This window comes from Lepus europaeus, chromosome 18, assembly GCF_033115175.1.
Source record: "Lepus europaeus isolate LE1 chromosome 18, mLepTim1.pri, whole genome shotgun sequence".
In the NCBI taxonomy this organism is placed as follows: Eukaryota; Metazoa; Chordata; class Mammalia; order Lagomorpha; family Leporidae; genus Lepus; species Lepus europaeus.
Window position 1 is genome coordinate 15074743 of NC_084844.1, and position 13803 is coordinate 15088545.

Below are 13803 nucleotides of genomic sequence, written 5' to 3' on the forward strand. Positions count from 1 at the left end.
GGTGCTAGCTCCTAGTCAGGCAATTATATCAGTTAGCCAAACTGCAATTTCAGTTTCTATAAGGAAGGGGTTTGCTGAAAATGAGCCTGCTAGACTCTTGCTAACAATTCAAAAGGCATCCACTGTTTTGTTAAGTGAATGGTTGAGAAAGGGTTCTAAAATAATGATATAGCTCTTGTTCCTGAGGACTTTATAAATCTTTGGGAGTAATACAAACATGTAACAACTAGAAGGCAATTTCTAAACAACCTATAAATTAGTGTACAAACTACACCCAATGACTAAAGGAATAAGGAGTAATCAAAATGGTCTCAGTCAAAAATGACAATCAAATTGTGACAGGAAAATCAAAATGGATACTAAAAAAAAAAAAAAAAAAAAAGTGCTAGCCATGGACTGACAAAGACAAAGAAGGAAAACCTGTAGGGCTACAAAGTGGGGGATTATGCTGAAAAAATGTGGAAAGATGAGACTGGGGAGTTGAAACATGGAGTTGTCAGTGGAGAATTCTGGCTAAATTTAGGTTTTACGTGACAGGCAACAAGGAAGGATTTAGGCAGCAGGTGAATAACTTGAACAGAGAAATGAAATAAGGCCTATATTTTACTTCAGAATACTCCAAAAACATATCCAGGAAAAAAAAGGTAGATATATTTGAGACTGAGAAAAACACTCTCATGAACAGGGACACTTTTATAACATTACAAAATCCCTTCTTTATTCCTAACTGAATTCTCTTTTGCCTACCTCTCATCAATAGAACAGGCCAGTCCCATAAGTCTCTTTAGAAAATAAGTAGTCAGCTTGAGTACCATTGTACCTAAAGTCTGTCCAGGTATGGTGTGTCCACAGTTTTCATGTAGCATGTCAGTTGTCCACAGTTCCTTATCTTCAAGTGTAATGGAAGGAAAGAGTGCCAAGAAGCCTTCAGGAAAATGCTTCTGAAGAAACTGGTACAGGATTCAGCGATTAGAAGACAGACCCAGATTGTAAGGAGTCTCATGAAGCGCAGGCCTCAAGGACCTTTCCAGAAAAGAAACTACATAAGGAATAATTCCTCACTATGAATAGTCCCCTAGATTGTCTCTATTCGGTAAAGTGGCAGCTGGTAAGTTATGAGAGCCCTCTAGCCCACGGCTTTTTGTTCCACTGAACACAAAAAAATGTTTACTTCCTACGTGTGCCCCAGGGGAAAGGCAAATATGCTCAGAAGCTGTGGGGCAGGGTTTACAAAGCATGATAGTCTTGGGGTAGAAATTATGGTGCAGTGGGTTAAGTCACCACTTGGGATGCCTGCATCCCAATCAGTGTGCCAGCTCAAATCCCTGCTCCTCTGCCTCTGATTCAGCTTCCTGCAAAAGCACCTGGGAAGGCAGCAGGTAATGGCCCAAGCACTTAGGTTCTTGCCATCCGTGTGGGAAACCTAGATTGAGTTCCCAACTCCTGGCCCAGCCCCAGCTACTGAAGGGGCATCTGGGGAATGAACCAGAGGATGGAAGATATCTCTCTCTCTCTCTTCTGTTATCTGTTTCCCCCTCTCTCTGTCATTCTACCTCTCAAATAAATAAATGAATAAATATTTTTTTAAAAAAACAAACACAAGAGGGGCCAGTGCTGGGCACATCAGTTTAAAGCCCTGGCCTGAAGTGCCGGCATCCCATATGGACACCGGTTCTAGTCCCATCCGCTCCTCTTCTGATCCAGCTCTCTGCTATGGCCTGGGAAAGCAGTGGAAGATGACCCAAGTCCTTGGTCCCCTGCACCCACGTGGGATACCCGGAAGAAGCTCCTGGCTCCAGATCAGTGCAGTTCCTGCCGTTGCAGCCATCTGGGGAGTGAACCAGTGGATGGAAGACCTCTCTTTCTGTCTCTACCTCTCTCTGTAACTCTTTCAAATAAATAAAATAAATCTTTAAAAAAAACAAAACAGGGGCCGGCGCCGTGGCTCAACAGGCTAATCCTCCGCCTTGCGGCGCCGGCACACCGGGTTCTAGTCCCGGTCGGGGCACCGATCCTGTCCCGGTTGCCCCTCTTCCAGGCCAGCTCTCTGCTGTGGCCAGGGAGTGCAGTGGAGGATGGCCCAAGTGTTTGGGCTCTGCACCCCATGGGAGACCAGGAGAAGCACCTGGCTCCTGCCATCGGAACAGCGTGGTGCGCCGGCCGCAGCGTGCTACCGCGGCGGCCATTGGAGGGTGAACCAACGGCAAAGGAAGACCTTTCTCTCTGTCTGTCTCTCTCTCTCACTGTCCACTCTGCCTGTCAAAAATTAAAAAAAAAAAAAACAACAACAACAACAAAAAAAAAACAGGGCCGGCACCGCAGCTCACTAGGCTAATCCTCCGCCTGCGGCGCCAGCACCCCAGGTTCTAGTCCCGGTCGGGGTGCTGGATTCTGTCCTGTTTGCTCTTCTTCCATGCCAGCTCTCTGCTGTGGCCCAGGAAGGCAGTGGAGGATGGCCCAGATGCTTGGGCCCCTGCACTCGCATGGGAGACCAGGAGGAAGCACCTGGCTCCTGGCTTCAGAATGGTGCAGCGAGCCGGCGCCGTGGCTTAACAGGCTAATCCTCTGCCTTGCGGCGCCGGCACACCAGGTTCTAGCCCCAGTCGGGGCGCCGGACTCTATCCCAGTTGCCCCTCTTCCAGGCCAGCTCTCTGCTATGGCCCTGGAAGGCAGTGGAGGATGGCCCAAGTGCTTGGGCCCTACACCCGCATGGGAGACCAGGAGAAGTACCTGCCTCCTGGCTTCAGAATGGCGCAGCACGTCAGCCATAGCAGCCATTTTTGGGGGTGAACCAACAGAAGGAAGACCTTTCTCTCTCTCTCTCTCACTGTCTAACTCTGCCTGTCAAAAAAAACAAAAAACAAAACAAAACAAAAAAACCCACAAGATAGTTTTGCATCCTTGACAGCCTTTGCTAAGCAGGATCCTTTAATTAAATCTAATGTCTAATTAAATCTCTCTTGGTGGGGTCAAAATCACATAAATACTTTTATGGGAGAAAAGCATCTTCTCTTTCATTGTAAATGTTTTCCTTCTCCCAACACTGTAAGATAAATATCTTTTAATTGCAACTTTAACACTGACAATCTGGCTTCTCAATGAAACCAAATACAGAAGGCTTGCCGTTCGCCGACTCAATGGCTGGACTGTGCCTTATGCCCTTACTTTAGCAGTGGCTGAAAAATTCTGTCTAGGATGCAAGGCGAGTTCCTGAAGGAAATCAAGCTTTGCCTTCAGCTGTTGGGCCGCGACAGGGGCTACTTACATGGTTTCTGTCCTGGGACAGCAACAATATCCTAAGGCTTTTCATGCTTGAGCTTCTATCCAAAATGTCAATTGCTTTATCAAGATCGTCTTGGTTTTTCAGCAGGATGGAAAGCTGGACACAGAGAAAGGAAATATAAAATACAGGTTTATCTTAATGCTTCAGTTTGCAAGAATAAGAAAAATAAACACAAAATAAAAACAAATTTGGAGAAAAACAATCTATCACTTTTCAGCCTTCTAAGATCAAGTGTAAAAAAAAATTCATTGGATATCATGGGATCTTAAAAGATCTAATTGAGGGGGCAGGCACTGTGGCACAGTGGGTTAACGCCCTGGCCTGAAAGCACTGGCATCCGGTTCGAGACCCGGTTGCCCAATTTCAATGCGGCTCTGCTGTGGCCTGGGAAAGCAGTACAAGACGGCCCAAGTGCTTGGGCACCTGCACCCACATGGTAGACCTGGAGGAAGCTCCTGGCTCTTGGCATCGGATCGGCACAGCTCCAGCCATTGCAGCCAACTGGGGAGTGAACCATCGGATGGAAGACCTCTCTCTGTGTAACTGTGACTTTCAAATAAATAAATAAATAAATCTTTAAAAAAAAAAAAAAGATGTAATAGAAACCTTAGAGTTTTTTTCTCTAAGTGTACAATTCAATAATTTTTAGTAGCTTTATAGAGTTGTGCAATATCATTGTAACATAATTTTAAAATATCTCTCTAAAAAAATCCCTAGTGTTCAGTTATAGTCACTTCCTCTTCTCACCTCCAGTCCCAGGCAACCACTAATCTACTTTCTGTATCTGCAGATTTGCCTTTTCTAGATATTTCATAAAAATGAGATTATACAATACATATTCAATTCAACTCAAAGATTCAGTCTTTTGCATCTAGCTCTTTTCACTTAGGTTAATGTTTTTTAGATCATCCACGCTGTTGCACAACACTTTGTTTTGAGATCTCTTCTGAAAAGAGCTTCCTCTCTAAAAATACCTTTTACTCAATTCCCAGTTACAGTCCCCATATTTCTTCTCAAATTAAGCCATAGATCAGGTCCTACCCTATTTCTAATTGCAATGACATTAATAGAATTAGAAAAGGTATGGGAGCAGGGTGGGGGATAGGCAGAGGGTAAAAACTGTTACTCAAGTAAGAACACAAATTTAGACCACATAGCAGAATTTAATGTTTTTTTTTAAAAATATTTACTTATTTATTTGAAAGTTGGGGGACTGGCACTGTGGTGTAGTAGGTTAAGCCTCCGCCTGTGGCGCCAGAATCCCATATGGGTGCCAGTTCAAGTCCCAGCTGCTCCACTTCCAATCCTGCTACCTGCTAATGGCCTAGGAAAGCAGCAGCAGATGGCCCAAGTTCTTGGGCCCCTGCACCCACATGGGAGACTGAGAAGTTCCTGGCTTCTGGCTTTGGCCTGGCCCAGCTCTGGCCATTGCAGCCATTTGGGGAGTGAACCAACAGAAGGAGATTCTCTCTGTCTATAACGCTGCCTCTTAAATAAATAAAATAAATCTTTTTAAAAAATAAAAAAGAAAGTTGGAGAGTGAGAGAAAGAGAGAGAGAGAGAGAGAGAGAGAGAGAGAATGGCCAGGGCTGACAAAAGGCAGGAGCTGGGAACTTCCTCTGGTTCTTCCAAATGGGTGGCAGGGTTGCAAGCACTTGGGCCATCTTCCACTACCTTTCTCAGGCCATTAGCAGTGAGATGGATTGGAATTGGAGCAGCTGGGACTCTATCCAGTGCCCATATGAGATGTTGGCATCAGTCAGTGGCCCTACCTGCTACACCCTAACTGTGGCCACCAGAGTTTAATATCTTAATGCTTAAAGGCAAAGTCTGTGACTAGAATATGAAAACTATCTCCTTTGTTTTCATTCCACTGAAGTATTAGGAGAAATTTCTTGAGTACACATAGTGTAACACTGTTAAGAGCATAGAACAGAGTGGGCCTTTAGTCTAGCAATTAAGATGCCAGCATCCCATATCAGAGTATCATGGTTCAATATCCAGCTTTGGCTCCTGACTCTAGCTTCTTGCTAATGCAGATCCTGGGAGGCAACAGTGATGGTTCAAGTAATTGGGGTCCTGCTACCCACAGGGAAGACAAGAATTGAGTTTCCCTGCTGACCTGCTTCAGGCTGGTACAGTCCCAGCTGTTGCAGTATTTGGGGAGGGAACCAGTAGATAGGTGCACTTTGTCTCTCACTGTCTCTCTCACCCTTCAAATAATACATTAATTTATTAATTTTAGTCTATTTCTTAAAAATGTTTATTTATTTATTTATTTGAAAGGCAGAGTTACAGAGAAGCAGAGACAGAGAGAGAAAAAGAAAGGGGTCTTCAATCTGCTGGTTCACTCCCCAAATGGCTACAATGGCTGGAGCTGGGCCAATCTGAAGCCAGGAGCCAGGAGCCAGGAGCTTCTTCTGGGTCTCTTGATGTTGGTGCAGGTGCCCAAGGTCTTGGGCCATTGTGTACTGCTTTCCCAGGCTTTAGCGAGAGCTGGGTTGGAAGTGGAGCAGCCGGGATTCAAACCAGCGCCCATTTACCCACTATGGCGACTTTACCCACTATGAAACAGTGTCAATTTTTTAAAAAGCAGATAATATCATGAGTATTCAGTATTAAAAGATATAAAATGGGGGCAGGTGTTATGCAACAAGTTATGCTGCCACTTGGGATATCCACATTCCGTACCAGAGTACTGGTGTGAGTCTGCCTATTCTACTTCCAATCCATCTTCCTGCTATTATGTCAGGGAGAAAGCAGATGATGGCACAAGTGCTTGGGCTCCTGCCACTCACATGGAAGACCCAGATGGAGTTCCAGACTCCTAGCTTTGATATGGCTCAGTCCTGGCTGTTGTGGTCACTGGAGAGTGAGCCAGCAGTAAATCTCTCTCTCGAGCGCTTACCCTGTATGTATGTGGCACTCTACCTTTCAAGTAGATAAAATAAACAAACATAGATAGGGCCGGCTCTGTGGCATAGTGGGTAAAACCGCTGCCTGTGGTGCCGGCATCCCATATGGGCGCCGGTTCTAGTCCCGGCTGCTCCACTCCCGATCCAGCTCTCTGCTGTGGCCTGAGAAAGCAGGGAAGATGGCTCAAGTCCTTGGATCCCTGCATCCACGTGGGAGACCCAGAAGAAGCTCCTGGTTCCTGGCTTTGGATTGGCACAGCTTCGGCCGTTGCGGCCATCTGGGGAATGAACCAGTGGATGGAAGACCTCTCTCTCTCTCTCTCTCTGTGTAACTCTGACTTTCAAGTAAATAAATAAATCATTAAAATAAACAAACAAACATTTTAACAATATAAATAAAATACAGAAATGTATTCTTTGCCTAGGACCTACTAAATATCAGATCTTATAAATGTGGCAAACACAAAATTATGTAAAAGTTCAGTTCCCACTTTATAATACAAGGAGATGAGAACTCTAAATTCTAAGTTAGTAAAAGATAAATAGTAATAACAGCATTTAAAATAAAATCTCAGGGGCCAGCGCTGTGGTGCAGCAGGTCAAATCCCCAGCCTGTAGTATCGGCATCCCATATGGATGCCAGTTCGAGCCCCAGCTGTGTGCTTGGGAAAGCAGAAGCACCCAGGCCATAGCATAGAGCTGGATTGGAAGTGGAGCAGCTGGGACTTGAACTGGCGCCCACACAGGATGCTGGCACCACAAGCAGTGGCTTCACAAGCTATGCCACAGCACCGGTCCCAATAATCCAATTTTTCAAACGAGCCAAAGATCTGAATAGACATTTGTCCAAAGAAGATAGACAAATGGCCAATAAGCACATGAAAAGACATTCCACATTATTAAGCACTAAGGGGATACAAACCAAAACCACAATATGACATACCACTTACTAAGCTGGCTATTTAAAAAAAAAAAAAGCAAACAAAAAAGGGCCAGCGCTGTGGCATAGTGGGTAAAACTGCCACTTGCAGTGATGGCATCCTATGTGGGTGCCAATTCGAGTCCTGGCTGCTCCACTTCTGATCCAGCTCTCTCCTATGGCCCGGGAAAGCAGTACAAGATGGCCCAAGTCCCTGGGGCCCTGTACCCACATGGGAAGACCCAGAAGAAGCTCCTGGCTCCAGATTGGCACAGCTCCATCCGTTATGGCCAATTGGGAAGTGAACCATTGGATAGAAGACCTCTCTCTCTCTCTCTGCCTCTCCTTCTCTCTCTGTGTAGCTCTGACTTTCAAATAAATAAATCTTTAAAAAAAAAAAAAAAGAAAAAGAAAATAACAAGTATTGACGAGGGTGGCAGAGAAAGTGCTACACTCATACATTGCTAGTAGGAATGTAACATGGTATAGCTGTTTTAGAAAAATTAGATTGTTCCTCAAAAATTTAAATAGACTTTATGACCCAGTAGTTCCACTCACAGGTATCTACCTCAGAAAACTAAAAACATACGTTCATATGAAAATTATACAAATGTTCATAGCAGCCTCACTTACAATGGTCAAAAAGTAGAAACAACCCAAGTATCTGTCAACAGATGAATGAATACACAAGATGTGAAAATGTGGAACATCTATATAATGTTTATTATTCAATCATAAAAGTAATGAAGTGCTGATACCTGCTACAACCTGGGTGACCCTTGAAAACATATGCTTAGTGAAAGAAGCCAGACACAAAAGGCTCTAAATTGGATGATTCCACCTATATGAAATCCAAAACAGATTAGGCAAATCCAAAGAGATAGAAAGTAGTTGTTGCCAGGGGCTGGGGAAAGAGGAGAATAAAGAGTGACTACTGATGGGTACAGGGTTTCTTTTTGGGGTGATCAATATGCTCTGGAATTAGATTGAGGTACTGGTTGCACAACTCTGTGACTATGCTAAAAAGCACTGAATCATATACTTTAAGATAGCAAATTTAATGGTAGGGGAATTATATCTCAATAACTATTATTACAAAAATCTTAAAAACTCAATAGAATTTTCACTTGAGATTCTCAAATCTTGACAGGGCAGGCTCAATAGGCTAATCCTCTGCCTTGCAGTGCCAGCACACCGGGTTCTAGTTCCGGTCAGGGCACCAGATTCTGTCCCGGTTGCCCCTCTTACAGGCCAGCTCTCTGCTGTGGCTCGGGAGTGCAGTGGAGTATGGCCCAAGTGCTTGGGCCCTGCACCCCATGGGAGACCAGGAGAAGCACCTGGCTCCTGCCTTTGGATCAGCATGGTGCGCCGGCTGCGGCGGCCATTGGAGGGTGAACCAACGGCAAAGGAAGACCTTTCTCTCTCTCTTTCTCTCTTTCACTGTCCACTCTGCCTGTCAAAAAAAAAAAAAAAAGAAAGGAATAGAAGAATTTTATTTATTTAATTTGAGAGGCAGAGTGAGAAAGAAAAAGAGAGAGAGAACTCCCATCCACTGGTTCACTCTCCAGATGCCTACAAGGGCCAGGACCAAGCTGGGGTTGGGCTGAGACTGGGCCAGGCCAGGAGCCAGGAACTGAATCCAGGTTTCACAGGGATCCAATGACTTATCACTGTGGCTACCCAGGGTGTGCATTAGCAGGAATCTGAAGCCAGGAGCAAATGTGGGAGGTAGGCAGCTTAACTAGCTCTTTTTTTTTTTTTTTAAAGAGGTACCAAAGGGCAGATGTGGCACAGGTTAAGCTTCTATTTGGGATGCCTATAACTCATATCCCATGTTGGAGTGTCAGTTTGAGTCTTGGCACCTCCACTTCCATGGATTTGACAATTTTATGTTTGGGTTCTCATATTCTGTACTTAAAATGTGTTATTTTTATATATTTTAAGATATCTGCATCCATATTAACTATAGAGTAATTTATTTTCCAAATTTGCTATATTTCTTTTCTTTTCTTTTCCTTTTTTTAAATTTTATTTGACAGGCAGAGTGGACAGTGAGAGAGAGAGACAGAGAGAAAAGTCTTCCTTTTCCGTTGGTTCACCCCGCAATGGCCGCTGCAGCTGGCATGCTATGGCTAGCACACCATGCTGATCCGAAGCCAGGAGCAGGTGCTTCTCCTGGTCTCCCATGGGGTGCAGGGCCCAAGCACTTGGGCCATATTCCACTGCACTCCCGAGCCACAGCAGAGAGCTGGCCTGGAAGAGGGGCAACCGGGACAGAATCCGGCGCCCCAACCAGGACTAGAACCCGGTGTCCCAGTGCCACAGGTGGAGGATTAGCCTATTGAGCCATGGTGCCAGCCTCAAATTTGCTATATTTCTAATATAAATCCAAAAGACTAAAGATCAGATGGCCTTATTTTTGTTATTTGACGATAGATGTAACTGTAGTTGCATATTTTATAGGTAAGAAACCAGGGAGTGGTTAGGCCAAAACAAAACAAACAAACAAAACCTCAGCACCATGGGGCTGCATGGTAGGGTAGCAGGCAAAGCTACCACCTGAAAAAACAGCATCCCATATGGGTACTGCTTCAAGTCCTGGCTTCTCTACTTCTAATCCAGTTCCCTGCTAATATGCCTTGGGAAACAACAAAAGAGATGGTTGAGGTACTTAGGCTCCTGCTACTCACATGAAAGATCCAGATGGGCGTTCCAGGTTCTTGCTTCAGCCTTGCCCAGCCCAGGCTGTTGGAACCATTTGGGGCATGAACCAACAAATGGAAGATCAATCTCTCTCTCTCTCTCTCTCTTCCCCATCTGCTCTTCCCCTCACTCTCTCTAACTCTTTCAAATAAATAAAATAAATCTTTAAAAATATCTTGGGACCTACAGATTTCAGCCCAAAAGTATTAAAAAATTTTATCATTTCATTAAAAGAAAAAAAAGACTACACAATGAGGATCTGACTCTCAAAGAGCCATGATATTGCCCAATTTTCATCTTGCCCCCCAACTCTAACGCCTTTCAAATCACCAGCCTAAACTGATAACAGCCTTTATTTATTTATTTTAAATTTTAAATTTTTTTTTTAATTTGTCAGGTAGAGTCACAGACAGTGAGAGAGAGAGATACAGAGAGATAGGTCTTCCTTCCATTGGTTCACCCCACAAATGGCCGCTACGGCTGGCGCTGCACCAATCCGAAGCCAGGAGCCAGGTGCTTCCTCCTGGTCTCCCATGCAGGTGCAGGGCCCAAGCACTTGGGCCATCCTCCACTGCCCTCTGGGCCACAGCAGAGAGCTGGACTGGAAGAGGAGCAACTGGGACTAGAACTCAGCACCCATATGGGATGCCAGCGCCAAAGGCGGAGGATTAACCAAGTGAGCCACGGCACCGGCCCCATAACAGCCTTTAATGTGTTTCTTGGAGCTGGGAAAGTAGCTGAAAAATTGACATTGAAAGAATTCTTGAGTAATATTCAAAGCAGGAATAAATATGGAAGGGTGGGAGTGGGGTTGGGAAAGAGGCAGCTGAAAACAGCATTAAGTAGGTGCTAACTTTGCAAATGAGCATAATCAAGAGTTAGAGAAGAATTCAGCATTTATGACTGTAATAGGAAGTCCACCCAGTGGTTTTCTAACACTTTCCTATCCCTGCTGAGCCCTCTGCTTTTATACCCATACAAAATGGAAAGGGGACAATATAAGCCCTGCCCTTGGTACCATTCCTGAAAAACAGAAATCTCCAAGTTATTGGAATTAAGAACAGAGGTTCTAGAAAATGAAAACCTGCAGATGACATTAAAAAGCTCAGTTAAGCAGAGAAAATAGGTTGGTAACTGTTCTGCTTGTCCCCACACTCTACATGTACTTTCTCACCTCATTGTTCATATAATGTAGATCAAGAGGTTGTCCAAATACTGCTGCCACCTTGTGCTCCACATCTTCATATCTCACAGGACGGCTAAATCCTATAATTCTGAAAAACAACAGGAAGGTAAATGTAGGGTTTAGAAAGCAATAGTTTGAGTATGTTTTCCCTTTTTTCTCACTGTAAGATTTTCTCTTTGGGAGCTGGCACTGTGGCACAGAGGGTTAAAGCCCTGGCCTGAAGCACTGGCATCCCATATGGGTGCCAGTTCTAGTCCTGGCTGCTCCTCTTCCAATCCAGCTCTCTGCTATGGCCTGAGAAAGCACTAGAAGATGGCCCAAGTCCTTGGGCCCCTGCACCCACGTGGGAGGCCGGGAAGAAGCTCCTGGCTCCTGCCTGTGGATTGGTGCAGCCCCGGCCATTGAGGCCATTTGGGGAGTGAACCAGCGGATGGAAGACCTCTCTGTCTCTACCTCTCTCTGTAACTCTGTTTTTCAAATAAATAAATCTTAAAAAAAAATTTCTCTTTTTTCTTTCCCTCAGTTTGCCTTTTTCTCTATTGTTTCTTTTTCCTCTCTTATCTACCTTTACCTTTTCATCCTTCACCTGGGCATCTCTCAGGGTTTTTTCTTCATATTTATTTGTTAGTTTATTATCTACTTGATAGAATGGCAGAAAGGAAGAGACAATGAGGGGGAGAGAGAGAAAAAGAGATCTTCCATCCACTGGTTTACTTCCCAAATGCATTGAATAGTGAGAACTGGACCAGGACAGTTAGCTAGTATCAAGGACAGGAATTCCATGTGGGTCTCCCAAGTAGATGGTGGCTGCCCAAGCACTTGAGCCACCATCTATTGCCATGTTTAGCAGGAGGCTGAATTAGAAGTTGAATAACTAGTTCTTGACTGGTACTCCAATACAGATGCAGGATCCCAAGTGACAGCTTAACCTGCTTGCCAGAACACTTGCCCCTATCTCTCAAGTTTGACAATAGCTCCTACAAGCATTGGTCAATCCCAGTGATCTATTCTACCCTTCAGACAATCAAAGGTTAAGAAAACTGACCTAAGCCGGCACCATGGCTTAACAGGCTAATCCTCCACCTTGCGGCGCCAGCACACCGGGTTCTAGTCCCAGTTGGGGCGCTGGGTTCTATCCTGGTTGCCCTCTTCCAGGCCAGCTCTCTGCTGTGGCCCGGAGGGGCAGTGGAGGATGGCCCAAGTACTTGGGCCCTGTACCCGCATGGGAGACCAGGAGAAGTACCTGGCTCCTGGCTCCGGATCAGCGAGATGCGCCGGCTGCAGCGGCCATTGGAGGGTGAACCAATGGCAAAAAGGAAGACCTTTCTCTCTGTCTCTCTCTCTCACTATCCACTCTGCCTGTCAAAAAAAAAAAAAAGAAAGAAAGAACCTAGCATATAACCAATTCAAGGAGAATTTCTGTGACTGTACAGTAGGAAATCTCAGTTCTGAGGATAACCAGCATATGGCATCTCAAATGGAAAAGACTTTGAAAGTCCTGGAGATTAGTCAGTTTGGTCCCTTCAGACAATCAAAGTATTAAAGTAGGCCACTGAATTTAAAAACTATGTTCCAAATATTCTTGTTAAGAAACAAGCTAGAGGGGTCAGTGCTGTGGCACAGTGGGTTGAAGCCCCAGCTTGCAGCACCAGCATTCCATCTGGGTACCAGTTAGAGCCCCAGTTGCTCCACCTCTGATCCAGTTCCCAGCTAATGTGAAAGCAGTGAAAGATGGCCCAAGTTCTTGGGCCTCTGCACCCACGTGGGAGACCCAGAAGAACTCCTGGCTTCTGGCTTCAGATTAGCTCAGCTCCAACTGTTGCAGCCATTTGGGAAGTGAGCCAGTGGAAGGAAGACTTCACTCTCTGTCTCTCCCTCTTCTGTCTGTAACTGACTCTCAAGTAAATAAATATATCTTCAAAAAAGAAAGAAAGAAAAGAAAACATAGAGATTGGAGTAGCAATCCTAAAAACATAACCTCAACTCCAAACTGACTAATCTCCAGGACTTTCAAAGTCTTTTCCATTTGAGATGGCATACACTGGTTATCCTCAGACTGAGATTTCCTACTGTACAGTCACAGAAATTCTCCTTGAGTTGGTTATATGCTAGGTCAGTTTTCTTAACCAGTGATATATCTGGATAAGTAAGCTGCACTGATATGGAAGCTTTTCTGGTGATACTCATTAGGTCAGTTAAAAGAGCAAATTTCTTTTTTATTTTTTTAAGATTTATTTACTTATTTGAAAGGCAGAGTTACAGACATACACACACACACACACACACAGAGAGGTCTCCCATTCACTGGTTCACTCCCCAGATGGCCACAATGGCTGGGGTTAGGCCAGGCCAAAGCCAGGAACCAGAAGCTTCTTCCTGGTCTCCCATGTGGGTGCTGGAACACAAGCATTTGAGCCATCTTCTACTGCTTTCCCAGGCACATTAGCAGGGAGCTGGATCAGAAGTGGAGCAGCCGGGACTCAATCTGGTGCCCATATGGGATGCAGGTGCTGCAGACAGCAGCTTAACCTGCTATACCACAACACCGGCCTCCAAAGAACAATTTCTGTAAATATAATAAGGTTGAATAAGAACTTTTCCAAAGAGGTGCTAAAAAAGGACTTCTTGTTAAATATTCCAGCAAAAATAAAAAAGAGGGAATAGATGAAATGAGACTGACAAATGTTGAAGGCTGGTTGTGTGGTACAGTGGGTTAACTTGCTGCCTATGATACCAGCAGCCCATATGGGTGTTGGTTTGATTCCCACTTGCTCCACTTTCAATGCAGCTCCCAGCT

The 13803-nt window shown here is 44.8% G+C and overlaps 1 protein-coding gene across 5 annotated transcripts in view; it reads right to left on the bottom strand.

Moving 5' to 3' along the window:
* The window catches only part of MAP3K3 (mitogen-activated protein kinase kinase kinase 3), an 80564-nt gene that overhangs the window by 35049 nt on the left and 31712 nt on the right, over positions 1 to 13803 (bottom strand). For all 5 annotated transcript variants that reach the window (XM_062215656.1, XM_062215655.1, XM_062215654.1 and 2 more), the window contains 2 exons: positions 10995 to 11094; positions 3266 to 3379 (listed from right to left, as the gene is read on the bottom strand). In XM_062215656.1, the coding sequence (XP_062071640.1) occupies positions 3266 to 3379; positions 10995 to 11094 (214 nt within the window). The remainder of the gene's footprint in view (positions 1 to 3265; positions 3380 to 10994; positions 11095 to 13803) is intronic.